This window comes from Prinia subflava, chromosome W (genome assembly GCF_021018805.1).
Source record: "Prinia subflava isolate CZ2003 ecotype Zambia chromosome W, Cam_Psub_1.2, whole genome shotgun sequence".
Taxonomy (NCBI): domain Eukaryota; kingdom Metazoa; phylum Chordata; class Aves; order Passeriformes; family Cisticolidae; genus Prinia; species Prinia subflava.
This window is the reverse complement of record NC_086282.1, coordinates 2,726,079-2,742,372: the sequence shown is the minus strand read 5'-3', so window position 1 is coordinate 2,742,372 and position 16,294 is coordinate 2,726,079. Positions and strand designations below refer to the sequence as shown.

The window sequence follows — 16,294 nt, the reverse complement described above, 5'->3', positions numbered from 1 at the left end:
GTCAATCCTCGAGGCCTTAACAGCTGCCAGCTGTGGCAGACAGATGTAACTCACTTCCCACCTTTTGGAAGGTCAAAGTATGTGCACGTATCGGTTGACACATTTTCTGGAGCAGTATTTGCATCAGCTCATCCAGGAGAGGCTACACAGCATGCCATAAAGCACTTCCTCCTTGCCTTCGCTACCCTGGGAGTACCAAAAAAGATCAAAACAGATAATGGACTTGCCTATGTCTCTCGTAAGTTAAAAGAGATCTTCAGTGAGTGGGGAATAGAACACAAGAAAGGCATACCTGCAAATCCCACAGGACAATCCATCATAGAGAGAACACATCAAACCCTCAAAAGAGTCCTCAGTCAGCAGCGAAGTGAAACAAAAATTGTATCTCCAGTTGAAAGACTCTGCAAGGCTCTCTACGTCATCAACTTCCTAAATGGCACAACATCAGAGCCTGACCCACCAGTACTTCGCCACTTTGCAAATACCACCCAAGCAAAGCTTGTTGAGAAACCACCCGTGCTAGTGAAGGACCCAGAAACACATCAAATTTCTGGGCCTTTCCAGTTAATTACTTGAGGGAGAGGATATGCGTGTGTTTCACTACCATCTGGCCCAAGATGGTACCCAGAAAAAACATAAAACCATACCTAGACACTACAAACTCTACTCAATCAAACACTGACAAGAATTCCTCTGAGTCGAATACAAGACCGCCTCAAAACCAGACAAGTTCTGCCTGGAGACGAAGGCGTCGCCGAATGTCCACAGACCAAAGAAAAGACCGTCCCATCACACGACAGCAGAGGAAACAGAAAAGCTGAACAACATTCTGCTGCATCAGTCAAGCCATAAGCCAGACATAGCCTGAACACAAATGATTCTCTGAATTATGTTATTACCCCGTTTTTTTTTACCCTAAAAAACCCTATTATTCCCTTTCTTAACTCTTACCAAAAACCCCTAACCTCACACCCACTTACTCATCCCTTGCTTATATATACATATATTAAAAAAAAAAAGCGGGGGGGAGGGAACAGAGGAAAGAAATGAGGGAAAAAACCCTAACCCCCCCCTCCCATCATAAAAGATAACAAATTTTGCTCATATTCCCTATCAGAAGCCCTATCCCTGTCCAGAGATGAAAATTATCTCCATTGGTGCTCTCCTCACTTCTGTTTGGATGCTCTTCACCGTACCGTATGCCTACGGCTGGATTAGCCCACAGCCTAGCCATAATGTTTGGGTAACCTTAGCAAAAACATTGAAACAGGATAACATGTGCTTATCCATGGGCAACGTTGCTAACCCACTTTCCACATGTCTAGTAGGGATTCCTTTCGTAGCAGATGACTGGCCCGTCTATAATTCAGAGTGCCTCCGCACCACAGGTAAGAGACCCAACGTGGTAGATACTTGGGATGAGTGGACAAAAATGTTGCCTAATGCCCTAGAGGAACCCCAAGAACTGGACCTGCTGGGGTCCTCCAAAGCAACATACTGCGTCAAATTTTACTTTAGACATCCAAAGAATAATGGGCCAGAAATTGACCAGGTAAGAAACACATACAGAAAAAGACATATCACCCATTAACAAAGCCTATAACTATCCGGATTGGTGCAATTACACCACTCGTGTGATATCTGTATCCTCTCTCCATCCCAAAGTATTACCCAAAGGAATGTTTCTCATCTGTGGTGACCGAGTATGGGCTGGGATCCCCTCAAACCTCCAAGGAGGTCCCTGTAGCCTTGGGAGACTTTCTACCCTCACGCCAAATATTACCTTGTTACATAATTGGAAAAAAGAAAGTGAAGCAAATCGCTAAAAAAGATCCTATAAGGAATTTGATGAAAATTGCAATCCCAAATTATACAATTGGAATAAACCAAAAAGGATTGCTGTCTCCCTATTCCTACCATGGGTAGCTGCAGCTAAGGCCCTTGGTGAAATAAATCACCTAGGGTGCTGGCTTAATAAGCAAGCCAACGCTACATCTGCTGCCCTGAGTGATCTTTTAAAAGATGAGGAAACCACAAGACATGCATCACTCCAGAACCAAGCAGCAATTGATTTTCTGCTGCTCGCCCACGGACACGGATGCCAAGACTTCGAAGGGATGTGCTGCTTCAATCTCTCTTCACGCTCAGAATCCATCCACGCAAACATCCAGAAACTGAGGGAACTTGTGAATGACTTAAAAATAGAAAATAACCCAGACTGGCTCAATGACCTTTTGGTTTCAACCTCTTAGCAAGACAACCTGACTTCCTATCTATATCTATATACCATAAACCTCACTTCTTAATGTACTGCAAGATTTCAATGTATTCTAGATTTAACTTGGCACTAGCTGTTCCAGAGATCAGATTTATCTAATCAAAACAAGGTAAGGGGAAGGCATCTGAACCAGACAACCAAAACCACAAGTATCACTGCCACAACAAGAGCTCTTCCAGCAGGGAAAGAAGATACTTTATTGAAAGGGTCCCTCCTCCCTCTGTGATTGCTTTCAAGTCTTGCCCCATAAGTAGGTGCATCCTGAGTTACACAATCCCGAGTAACGTGCTCTAGGGAATCCTGCTTGAGTAGGGAAGTTAGACTGGATCACCTCCAATGGTCCTTTCCAACCTTACTCATTCTGCTATTTTAACTATGATTAGTTTTCTGTATGTAGGAAGCACTACAAAATTGCTCCCTGGTACACCAGTTCTGCCTACCTGTGATTAAATATGCATACAAAGAAAGAACATGCAGAAGGTTCCAGAGCCCACAGGCAGCACAGCAGAGGCTGGTAATATCCTTCTGCCCTCAGAGAAGATTCAGAGTAGATTGCTCAGCCTACATGAAGAGCAATTCAAAGCCTTGGTCTTGCCTGGACTTAATGAAATAAATATATTCCTGTTTCATTTTTTTGATGTAACAGTTTTCAAGCTAAAATTTTCCATTCCAGCTAAGAGTGAGAACAAAAGTATATGCAGGTCATGCAGAATGCAGTCTTCTAGAAAGTCACCTCAAAACCTAAGTGCAGTTGCAGTTCTTTTGTTTGTTTTTTTTACATCATGCTAGAGACAGTGCTGTCATTCCAAAACACTTCCCCCAAGAACACTATCTGCACAAAAAGCTGTGTAGTGTAAAGGAAGTTTTGGGAGTTCCACAATGAACCTGCAAAATGCAAGAACTCTAGAAGCTTCAGTTAGGAAAAAAAAAAGGAGAGAAAAAAGAAAAAAAAGAAAATACCTTTCATTGAGCTAACAAGCAATGAAAGACAGTACACTAAGCATTTATTTAATCCCATTTATTTGCAGCCATGCACATGCACTTGTTTAACACTGAATTATAGTGAATCATGGAACAGTTGTGGTCAAAGGGACCTCTGTAGATTATCCTCCCTTCTGCAGCTGAACCACCTACACTCAGCAGGACTTTGTCCAAATGGCTTTTCAGTATCTCCAAGGGAGGAGACTCCACAACTTCTCTGGGCAACCAGTGATTACTTGTCCTGATGGCAAAAAGCATTTCCTGGTGTTCAGAAGGAACCTCCCAGATTTTGATTTGTGGCCATTTCACAATGGGGCTTAAGAATCACATCTCAGTGTGTTTGAGTAGTCATCTGGAACATGTATACTGTTAATTGTGCAAAATGGAATAGAAGACCCTTTCATCAAAAGAGGTCCAAAAAAACCTAACAAAAAACATTTATCCCATTTGTAGATGGTACGAATTGAGGACTCACTATGCAACAACTAAATCACAACCCCTTTCCTTGCAAGCAGCAATTCTGCAACTACTTAAGCTTCAAGCAATGGGTTTAATATACCATACTGAACACCTAGAAATCTTAACTGCTGCCCTACTGTCTGAGCAATTTTGTCTTCATCTATATCCCATGCTGAAAGCTGCTTTAAGGACAAGTCTTCATTGCTTGGCCCCAATTTAACTTTTCTCTGAATGAATTCACCTTTCAAGTTTTATTCAAAAAAATGTCATCTGTAATCCCATCATCCCACTTCACAGATTAAGAGCCCTGCTTTTAGAGTCCTTAAAAAGCAAAATCAGTCACTCAGGCAAATCAGGTCAACAAAGAACATCCTAAGAAGAAAAGGAATTGAGGAGAATTAAGAGAAACCAAAGATGAATTCCAACCTCCTGCGTAAGCTAACCATTTCTTCCCAATGAAGTCTGAGGGGAAAAAAGTCCTAGTGGAAGTCAAATTAAAGATTGCATGTGAAATTAGCTGTGTGGCTATCAGAAGGCACTATCTGCAAGTCAATCAAAATCTAATAATTGAGAACCAACATGAACAAAGAGATCTTAAAAGTTTATGACAACCCATCCTGGATCTACCATTTTTCCAAAACAGAAAAGCATCTGAAAAACATTAATTGAAAGGATTAAAATCCTAGCAGCAGCTCTCATCCCACCATTTTGTGAGGCGAGTACAAGATGGGGAAAAAACCAACCACCAAACCCCAGAACAATTGTCACATTCAACAAGCACATTCCTCCTTTTCCAGAGGTGAATTTCAGAGCCTACCAGCTTTCAACAGTAAACAGATGGTGTCTTAGTCACACACCGTATGGCACAGAGTGACATTTTGATGTGATTAAGACCTGAAACTCTTTAGATTAAAGAAGTCCCAAAATGTAAAATAACTTTTGCATATTTTGCATAAACTTGAACCTTACGTCAATTTTGTAAACTCATCATTAGTCCACAACATAGCTACCAAATGTTTAAGAGATACAAGTAACATATGAAATCTTAGGAATAACAAGTTGTTTAGTGCATGAAAATGGGGTTAAAGCTACGGGTTAGCCAGATGACACGAGTACTCTCAAAAATTCTGTTTATGAAGCAAAATGAAGAAGCTAAGAATATACTAAGTTCAAGCAGACCTAGAGCTCTACTAAAAACTGACTACCTAGCAACTGACTACACGTATCAGTCTTGTAAACTTTCCCCAGCAACTATCTTAGATCACATTATTAAGAAAAACAGTAACATTGCTGTCAATTTTTCAAGTCCAGCGCTATATCCACTTTTTTCCTGCAGCCCTAGAACTGCTCACTACCGCGGCCTATTGATACAGAGCAGTGCAAGTCTTAGCATATTTAACATTAGGTCCTTGACAAGCAAATATTCTACAATGCAAAAATCTCAATCTATCAGGTGAGATATCGTCAATGCTATAGGTCTCACGCTAGGGAGTGATGCACATTACATCAGTCTGAGTGGGTTCTTTCCCTGGGTCATCCATGTCCTGTGCCATCCTTGCATCACCTCAAACAAGAATATAAAAACAAATTGTTCTTGCATCCCTCATCATATACATTCAGTATCTAATACTATAGTTAGGTCAAGAGTACTGTGCCCAACCAAGGCACTGCTCAGTATTGCTTGCTTGGACAAGACATCAGCAAAACACAAAGACTACACACAGCAGCATGAATAGCAGGATTCACATCAGACACCTCAGCCTTGCTGCTGCATGGTGCATTTGTATAAACACAGTGAAACAATTAATTACAGGAGACTGTGTTTATCAATCACGAGTCCTAGCTGCACAAATAGCTGAAGTGAAGACCATCCAGAACAAGAGGCAAGAGCTCAGTATTTTCAGTAGGCTTCAAGCACCCACAGTTTATTTTGCACACTTACTTTACATGCTTTACAGAAAAACCCAATCATTAGAGATACCTTCCTTTATTCACTATATGACCAAGATTTATTTGCCAACACATTTTTAAAAGCAAGACCTTTATATCCTGTAGTAATGCTTGAGTCAATGTTTTCCATTAGTCTAACAAAACATCTGAGACCTCTGCTGGAATTTGCTCCACTCATTTATGCCTTTAACATCTGCACATATATCTACAGATTGTTTTTAAACCACATATGAACTGCATTAAGGACCACATGGTTCCGCTGAGAAGCTAAAAGTGGATATTGCTACAGTAATCAGAAGTGTTGTCCCATAACATTAATTATTTCTGCAAGATATTTAGAAAGCCACTCTAAACTCATACTGGACATCTGAAAGCAGTTTCAGTGTCCACAAGAGGACCATCTGTTGCATTACTGTGTTCTGAATGACATGCAACTTCTTCCCCTCCCTCTCAATTTGTAAACAGCTAATATCAGTACTTTTGAAGACCTTAACTCCCCAGAAAGACCCTATAGCAAATTTTCCAGTAGTGTTTGCATATTATCGTACGACCTCCTTCACAGCAAGAAATCAGATTCTGATTCGACGAACACTTGTAAAGAAACATCATAAATTACTCTTTTCTTTGTCCTCCACAGATCCTCCTGTACTAAGCAAGAAAAAAGGGAAAAAAGTTGTTTTCTTGACACCTGAATTTTGAAAAAGAAACAGGACTGGGAAAAAGTCTAAAACCTAGATAGGTCATAACAACTGTCAATACAATTCAAACCTAACAGAAAGAAGGACAGCTTTCCAATTATGCATTGCATTAAATCCCATTGCAAGGCATCTGATTTGTACAAAGCATCATCCTCTCTGCGATAAAGTTTACTGTTGATTTTGTTTCTGAAGAGGATTTAACCTAAGGATTAATCCAGCTCAATGCTTGGTCCTCGTAAAAATGTCGTTTGACACTTCCACCTTGCATCAATGATCCACTTATTTTAAGGTTCCTTGCACTCCTGTTGGGTACATATGTGTGACTGACTCTGCTTAGAGAGATTTCTTCCAAAAATGTCTGTCACAGCTACACATGCACAGGTACCAGCATACAGTAACTCCTGGAGACTACACTCCATAACAGACCCATCTTCACACAGATGTCACACACTGAAGAGGAATCCTTTTCATACAGGAATTGATCCATTTCCCTCATGTCTTTCTACCCAAGTCCACCAGGGAGCACTGCAGTTGTATATGCCATGGCAGAATGCCCCAAACCATTTTCTGTTGTCACTTTTGACAAAAGCCCCGTTGTCTCACACTCCAGTCCACTGTTACTATGACAACAGTATTACAATGTCTCCCAATTACCAGTGTATTCTTTCAGTCCTGGGTTCCTCCACCCCCAACAGCTCAGAGAAGGCAGCCTTATTCTCAGGTCTCTTTCAATAGGGCAAGTCCTAACTACTAATTACTGAACTACACTGCAGATGCAAAAAATGTGAGACTCAGCCCTCAAGGCTTTCATGTCTGTGATGAATATTAACATTTAGAAGTTAACATAGCTTAAACAAGCAGTTAGAGGACATGACACTATTTAAAACCAGGAACAAGTACTTAACTGAGACAACAAAAGTATTCTTCCACTAAAGCTAAAACATGACATTTCCATCCTGTGTCTGCTATCATGCAAGGTTCCTTTGAGAAAGACCCCATGAAGAAACAGGATGAGAAGCATATTAGGTGTTTGAGTCACTGGGTATGCACCAATTTAAAACCACTTTGCTACTCAAAGACACAGGGTTCCAAACATATGCTGTAACTTACAGAGCAGAAACAGACCAAAACAATTCCTAACCCTTATAGTCTGATAAGCCTGCTTCCACAACAACTGATCTGGCTTTGATCAGTATCTGAATAACAAATATTATTAAGAACAGCTAGGATTTTTATTTTGCATACTGGGACATATAAGAGATAGATGCTGTTAACAAGGACTGCTTGTGGTTAAGCTTATCAAATCACTGTTACATCCCCCTGGGGAAATGGTTTCTTCTCCCTCAGGGACCCCTGGAACTCCTGTCATGTAGTCTGACCCTTCCTTCCCCTTCTGACCCCATTGGCTGTGTGCCAGCTAGCCCCTCCCTCAGAGACCCTAAGATAAAGGGTCCCCTGTCCCCCGGGAGCTCTCTCTCTCCTGGAACATCAACCTGGAATAAAGCAGCAGAAAGGGTGAGAGCCTCTTTTGAATCCTTATCCTGTCTTTCTTGATATAATCCTCCAAGGCCTGAGAAGGGCTGAGCTAGCTGAGACCCTTTGAGGGGAATAGAGGTTTTATATCAATTGACGCCCAAGTGGGTATTAATATAGAAACCCATGCGGAGCTGGAGACCTTTCATGGTCTTAAAAGCTTTTTGGGAAGTTCAATTACCCTAGGCACTTTGGCCACATGTTGTAGCTATAGGTGAGTAGGGATAAGCTCGTAGCTTGTGGTTGCCCACCCACGAGTGAGCTAGAGACAGGACCTTCAGTTGCTTCTGACTCAGCAGATGATACCACGGACCAGGTAAAGTCCTCCGTTTGATCGGTACCGCAAACTGGGAGGGCGTCATTTTACCTTGCTAGTAGCAGCGGGTGGTTTTTAGGACCCTGCGGCGGGGATTTTTTTTTCTTTTTTTTTTCTTTCGTTTCTGATTGCCGCAGCCCGCGGACCCGTGGGGCGGCTCCGCACAAGGAGCCCTGCTTTTTGGGGAAACCCCGGCCCGGGCACGTATCCCATCGGCCAAACACGGCTGCGGGGACCCCCCCGGTGCCACCGGGGCTGGAGAAACGGCGCGGACGCGTGACCGCAGCCCCGGAGTTTTCCCCGCCTGTTCTCTCTGGTTATAGGAGACACAGGAGTTACATACAGCTGACTTTAGCAGCTGAAGGCTGGATTTTGAGCTAATAGCTTTCAATAATATCGAATCATGGGCATGCAGCTATCAGCTCCTCAAAAGAGTATATTAAAACAACTCCAGGACCTTTTAATTAACGTTAAAATTTCCAAAAGGCTGCAAAAACGTTTTGTTCGCTGGTTAGAACATGAATTTACTGAAGCTGAATTACTGCAGATAGATACTGTTTCATTTTGGGATTACGTGGGTACGGTAATCACAGATAAAGTCCAAAATAATGATCACGCCGTTTCTGTATTTATCCCAATATTTTTGCAAGCTCGTAACCATCTGTTAGAGTTGAACAAACCCAGCCAGGAGCAAAAACTTACCCCATGTAATCCTCCCTCTAATCCACCTTTATACCCGGGTTTACCTTTGTCCCGGGATCCTTTTAACAATGCCAGTTTCTCTCCCCATGATCACAACGGGGGGGCAGGGGCGGCCCGGGACTTCTGCGACGCGGCAGAGTCCCTACGAGACCCCCTCCTCGTGGCAGAGAACAATGGCGGCTGCCATGTGCCCCGACCCTCCCCCCACGACCCCTTCCCTCCCCAACCCCCTCCCTCTGCCCCCGCCCCCACCCCATACCCCTGTGCCAACCCCTGCTGGCCTCCGGCAGCCCCACCCCACCCCTCCTCCCACGGCCTCCTTCCCGGCTGCTGCGGCGGCTCAGAGGGGGCTGGCCCCTCCTCCTCCTGCCTCCCCGGCAGCAGGGAGAGGGCCGCCCCCCCCACCCTGCACGGCCACGGCGGGGGGTATGATTGCCACACGGCGGGGGGAGGGGGACAGCCTGGGCTGCCCAGCCAGCACGGACAGAGCACGCCTTTCCTTCCCCTCCCCCAAGGGACTGCTAACGCTGTAACCCCGATATCCCCAGACACGGGGGGACCGGCAGCAGCTTCCAGACCCTTGGCAAATGCAGATGAACCCATTTTCTCTGTAGCTCCAGTAGCATATGTAGGCAGGAGGCAGGGTACTCGGCAATACCAGCCCCTCTCCTACCAAGACAAGAAAGAACTATGCAAAGTACAACGTGAGTTTGGCAGGGACACCCCCATCTTTAAAGGGATGTTTAGAGCCACATTTGATTCTAATGAAATGGTTCCTAATGATATTAAGGACTTATTCAGATGTCTGTTATCTCCCTCAGAGTATGATCTGTGGGACAATATGTGGAAAAGAGCTTTAAGAACACTTTTACAGGAGATTCAGCAAAACCCTAATATGGCTAAAGACACTGAGAATAATGATATTACATTTGAACATCTGTGTGGTGAGGGTGCATGGGCTTGCCCTGAAAAACAAACCCGAGTATTATCCAAACAAATTTTACTTAGGATTAGCAATGTTGCAGAGAAAATGTTTTATCAGCTACCATCAAGGGAAGGGAAAGGAAGTTATGTCAATGTTAAACAATTTCCTACGGAGAATTTCTTACAGTTTGTTGATCGTCTGAGGACACAGGTGGAACACCAAATACCAGATCCCGTGGTGCAGGCAGAGCTGATCAAAGAGATGGCTCAAAGAAATGCTAATGAGACCTGTCGTAGAATTATCCTCACTCTCCCCTTGGACCCACCACCTACTCTGTCCCAGATGATAGAAGCTTGTTCCAGACGGGCAGAACTGTTCTGCACTTCTGAAAGACACCCTGGAACAACACACCCACAGCATACAGCCCCTGCTAGACCACACCCCAGCAGGCCACAGATGCCACCAGACCAGCTGCAGCGCATCATCTGCCTCCGCTGCAAGAAACCAGGACACTTCGCCAGATCCTGCCCCCAGACGCAGAAGCAGAAGAAATCCAACAAACAAAAAAACTGAATTTACAGCGCGTGCCCGCGGTTGATACTACAACGCGCAAAGATATAAATGTAGCGGGACTCACATTGGCAAAAGCTTCTCTCTTAAAGAAAAAGGGGGGGGAGGGCAGGTCACGGGGTGTGGGGGTGCAGAAAAATGTAAATGTTAAATGCTCAACTAACAAGGTTTGGCAGCCACTTGGCCGTTTTAGACTTGTAACTACCAAAGGTTTCCATTTCAGATCTACTGAGTGGATGGTTATAACAGTTGACCTGTCTAACATCTCACAGGACCTGACGGTTTACCACGTGGGATTGGACAGTGAGTATTTTGTTATTGGGGACACAGCACACACACCCTTGGAAATTGAGATAGCTCCCATGACCATAAAGGGAAAAATAATAGGCCTCATGTTGTTGGCTCGTTGTTTGCACCCACCCTTTTATCTGATAGCGGGGCAGATTCTTGCCCAAGCCATTCCGGTTCCAGCAGAGATCACAGCAGACGGTAAATCACCAGAGGTCTACTGGACAGAGGTGGTGGGGGAACCTAAACCCTCTATGATGTGCAACATTATTTGTGGGTCAGAGCGCCTCCAAGTGGCGGGAGTACTCGACACCGGAGCTCAGGTCACCGTATTGCCACAAAGCATGTGGCCTTCAAACTGGGAATTAGAGCCGGTGGCAGGCAAACTTCAGGGCATAGGAGGAATCTCAATGGCAAGGATTTCGAAAAACGTGGTGCAAATTGAGGGACCTGATGGAAAGGTGGCGAATGTCCGTCCTTTCGTAGCAGATTATAACGCCCCACTGTGGGGGAGGGACACCATGTCTCAGTGGGGAGTCCGATTGGTCATTCCTAAAACACCCCAGGATTTTTGCAAGTAGCCACTGTGGAGCGCCCTACCCAGAAGTTAAAGTGGTTGGAAAACACCCCCAGATGGGTAGCACAGTGGCCTTTGAGTAAAGAAAAGCTCAAGGCGCTGGAAAAACTCGTGGAAGAGCAATTGGCTCAGGGACACATTGTGGAGACAACTAGCCCCTGGAATTTCCCGATCTTTGTGATAAAGAAACCGGGAAAGGATAAGTGGAGGTTGCTCCATGATCTAAGAGAAATTAACAAAATAGTAGAAGACATGGGACCCCTCCAACCAGGGATGCCCACTCCAACAATGCTCCCCCGAGATTGGAAATTGGCTGTCTTAGACATCAAGGACTGTTTTTTCCAAATTCCATTGCACCCTGAAGATGCCCCTAGGTTTGCCTTCTCAGTTCCCACTGTCAATAGACAGGCCCCAATGAAGCGTTATCACTGGAGGGTCCTTCCCCAGGGTCTCAAATCGAGTCCTTTTATATGCCAACAATATGTAGCCTCATTACTGTCTCCAATACGCGCACAGAGAAAAGAAGCCATCATCCTTCACTACATGGATGATGTGCTAGTGTGTGGCCCCAATGACTCTATACTCCAACACACGCTTGACCTAGTGGTTAAAGTTTTAACCTCTGCTGGATTTCAATTACAGGAGGACAAGGTTCAAAGGATGCCACCTTGGAAATACCTGGGCTTGCAAATCAGTGCAAGGACTGTGGTTCCACAGAGCTTAGAAATTGGCTGCAATCCAAAAACTCTAGCAGATCTCCACTCCCTGTGTGGGTCCTTGAATTGGGTAAGACCCTGGCTAGGCCTCACAAATCAAGATCTAGAACCCCTCTTCAATTTATTGAAGGGGGAGAAGGAGCTGACGTCTCCCAGGGAGCTGACCCCAGAGGCGAAGACAGCAATCGAAAAGGTACAAAAAGCCTTGTCAGAGAGACAGGCTCACCGGTGTGAGCCAAAGGTGCCTTTCCAGTTTGTTGTTCTAGGAAAACTGCCACACCTGCATGGCTTGATCTTTCAGTGGATCGAGGAAGAGAGAGATTCACTGTTGATAATAGAGTGGGTTTTCCTCTCCCACCAAAGATCCAAGACCATCACAGAGCCACAGGAGCTGATAGCACAGCTGATTCGGAAGGCCAGGGTAAGATTGTGTGAATTGGCAGGTTGTGACTTTGCATGCATTCACCTCCCGGTCAGACTTTCAGAGGAGGGAAAGAACTCTCCTGAGAGATTGACCAAAGAGATGTTTGAGCATTTGCTGCAGAGCAATGCCAGTCTCCAACTATCTCTGGACAGCTACAGGGGACAAATATCAGTCCATGCCCCGTCCCACAAGTTGTTCAATGAGGAATTCCACCTTATTCCTCATGAGAAAAGGAGTCGGAGACCACTCAAAGCTCTCACAGTCTTCACAGACGCATCGGGTACTTCAAACAAGTCCGTCGTGACTTGGAGGAACCCACGGACTCAGCATTGGGAAGCTGATGTTGAGTTTGTGGAGGGATCCCCCCAAGTGGCTGAACTGGCCGCAGTGGTAAGAGCTTTTGAGAAGTTCTCAGAACCAATCAATTTGGTAACCGACTCTGCCTATGTGGCGGGAGTAGTGTCCAGAGCGGAGCAGGCTGTGCTCAAAGAAATAGAGAATGAACATCTCTTCAGGTTGCTTTCAAAGCTAATCTATTTGGTTTCTCATCGACAGCACCCGTTTTACGTGATGCATGTGAGGTCACACACTGATTTGCCAGGTGAGATCGCAGAGGGGAATCGCCAGGCAGACTCCCTTGCTGCACCAGTTGAAAAGGCACATCTCCCTGATGTCTTCCAGCAGGCAAAACTGAGTCACCAACATTACCATCAAAATGTGCCAGCCCTGATCCGACAATTCCAACTAACACGGAGCCAGGCTCGAGCCATTGTAGGTACCTGTCCGAACTGCCAGCTCCAGGTCATGCCATCGATGGGCATGGGGGTTAACCCCAGGGGCCTGGGCAGCTGTGAGGTATGGCAAACAGACATCACACACATTCCTAGTTTTGGTCGCCTCAAATATGTTCATGTGAGCATTGACACATATTCAGGTGCAGTGTATGCCTCTGCCCACGCAGGAGAAAAATCCATACATGCCAAGCAGCACCTAGTGCAAGCCTTTGCAGTGTTGGGAATTCCAAAAACAATCAAAACTGATAACGGCCCAGGGTATGTGTCCAAGGAGTTCCTAGAATTTGTCCAGCAGTGGGGAGTGGAGCATAAAACTGGCATCCCTCACTCCCCCACAGGTCAAGCTGTGATCGAGCGTGCACACCAAACGCTCAAACAGGTTCTGGCTAGGCAGAACTGCTCGGCTTCGTGGATGACACCACAGCAGAAGCTCTGCAAAGCCATGTTCACCATCAATTTTCTAAACTGTTCATTTGAAAACATGAGTCCACCTGTGGTACGTCATTTTAACAGTGGTGATCAGTTTAAATTGTCTCAGCGTCCACCGGTTTTGATTAGGGATCCTGAAACTTGGGAAACCAGAGGTCCCTATGAGCTTGTGACCTGGGGTCGTGGCTATGCATGTGTGGCTACTCCCTCAGGCCCTCGGTGGATTCCCCAGAAGTGGGTGAAACCTTTTGTCCCCAAAAATCCAGCTCCAGCAGAAGGGGACGAGAAGCAAGTGACCGATGCTTCGAAGAGAAGACGCCGCCGGATGGAAGAGAAAGATCCTCCTTAGAGGTGGATTCCTTCTGGCAGAAACAGGAACTTTTAACATGTTTTAAAAATGTTTATTTTTCCCTTCCAGAGAAAACCTACCTCCCACTCAACCCTATGATGAACCCCATCCAAGTTGTCATCCTGCTAATGCTGAACAGTCTGGCAGCTGCATGGATCATCCCTCAGCCACGTCAGAACGTCTGGGTAACCCTGGCACAGACACTTCAGCAAGAAAACATATGTTTGTCCACTGCAGCAGCTAAGAATCCTATGTCTACCTGTCTGGTAGGAATTCCTTTGCAGGCTGGAGAATTTCCAGCAGGCTTGGACAAATACAGGTCCAACGAAATTCCAGAGGCACACACCCCACAACCACACAAAGATCATCAGAAGCAAGACGTGTTTGCCATGAACCCCTTAGCGGAATGGGTGCAGGGTTTGCCCAGGGTAGCTCATGAACCCCAGGAGTTAGAACTATTGGGTTCCTCCCCTGCCACATACTGCATCCATTTCTCTGTCATCCCAAAACCCTCTAGCACTGACGAGTACCACCTTATAAAGCAGTTCCGGGGAGAATTTACTGCAAAGAGGTGGTGTCATAATATAAGCCACATTGCATCAGACAACCCATCCCACTCCAAACCCAGGAGCCTCCCTAGAGGATTGTTCTTGGTTTGTGGGGATCGGGCATGGGCAGGAATTCCATCCCGGCTTTTCGGAGGGCCATGTACCATAGGGCGATTGTCCGTGTTGACACCCAACCAAACTTTAATTCGTGAATGGACACACAAAAACAAATCGGCTGACAAAATTCAAAAAAGGAGTGCTGACAATTTGGACCCAAATTGTAATTCAGACATTTTTCATTGGGCAAAGTCAAAAAGAGTTGCTGTATCCCTGTTTCTTCCGTGGGTAGCAGCAGCCAAAGCTCTAGGTGAATTGGGCCAACTAGAGTGCTGGGTGGTCAAGCAGGCTAATTTAACATCTATCGCCATCAGCTCCCTCCTAGAAGACGAGGAGATTACCAGACAGGCCACGATCCAGAACCGTGCTGCTATCGATTATCTCTTGCTATTACATGGACATGAATGCCAGGAATTTGAAGGACTCTGTTGCATGAATTTGTCCTCAAAGGCTCCAAACATCCATGCTGCCCTCCGAAGCATGAACAACATGATCGGACAAGTGAAGCAAGAATCAGAAGATTGGATCAAGGAACTGTTCAAGGGCTGGGGACTCACTGGGTGGTGGACTTCTGTAGTCAAAACAATTATGTTACTTTTTGTTATCCTTTTCCTTGTAACCATAGCATTCGGAATCCTACGCTGTTTGATTTTCAAGGCTATTAATGGCCTCATATCTTCTACCTCAGAAGTCAACCATATAGAGTTGGCAAATCTAAAGCGGTCCGGTCTCCCTACCAACCATAAGTGGTGGGAAACCCGCACTCCGTGTTAAACAGAATTTGAGAATTTCTCTCTGTATCTTTTTAAACAAAAAAAGGAGGAGATGTTACATCCCCCTGGGGAAATGGTTTCTTCTCCCTCAGGGACCCCTGGAACTCCTGTCATGTAGTCTGACCCTTCCTTCCCCTTCTGACCCCATTGGCTGTGTGCCAGCTAGCCCCTCCCTCAGAGACCCTAAGATAAAGGGTCCCCTGTCCCCCGGGAGCTCTCTCTCTCCTGGAACATCAACCTGGAATAAAGCAGCAGAAAGGGTGAGAGCCTCTTTTGAATCCTTATCCTGTCTTTCTTGATATAATCCTCCAAGGCCTGAGAAGGGCTGAGCTAGCTGAGACCCTTTGAGGGGAATAGAGGTTTTATATCAAATCACAAAGTATCTTTCCTCTCATATCAATATTAACTGCAGCTACCAGATAGGAAAGCCCCACACCGTAGGGATAAATTTAAGTCCTCCTAATGGAGCAAAACTCACAATTCTGGTACACAAGAACAGTCTAAGGCTCTTTAAAATTTTCTCCAACTTAAAAGAGTTCAAATACAAGTCACTGTCTCCCCACAACACACTACGAACAGTCAGTAACAGTAGTAACAGTAGTACTCGAATTCAGTAGTTCAAAAGTCAAAGCAGGAAGAGTAATGATATTAACAATCTTCTGCTATAAACAGCAACAGTTAAAACACTACACAAAGCATTTAAAAGTACTTACTTGAGAGTATTTTCCAATGATTTTACAAGCCTCTGATCATCAGATATCCAGGATGCCTCTTTGAACCTAAGCTTTCTTCTAGAACTCCAGTTCTCCAAGAGTCTTCAGGAATTCAGTACATCACTCCCACACAAAACATGCATAACTGTGGTGG

General features: G+C 45.1%; 2 protein-coding genes across 3 annotated transcripts in view; one reads left to right on the top strand and one right to left on the bottom strand.

Moving 5' to 3' along the window:
• Positions 1–16,294, bottom strand: part of LOC134563402 (poly [ADP-ribose] polymerase tankyrase-1-like) — a 187,741-nt gene that overhangs the window by 151,957 nt on the left and 19,490 nt on the right. The gene's annotated exons all lie outside the window — the stretch shown is intronic.
• Positions 9,239–15,794, top strand: LOC134563462 (uncharacterized). The gene is made up of 2 exons (XM_063421384.1): positions 9,239–10,715; positions 14,059–15,794. Exons 1-2 carry the CDS (start codon positions 10,649–10,651, stop codon positions 15,426–15,428), a joined length of 1,437 nt encoding a protein of 478 aa, XP_063277454.1. The 5' UTR covers positions 9,239–10,648; the 3' UTR covers positions 15,429–15,794.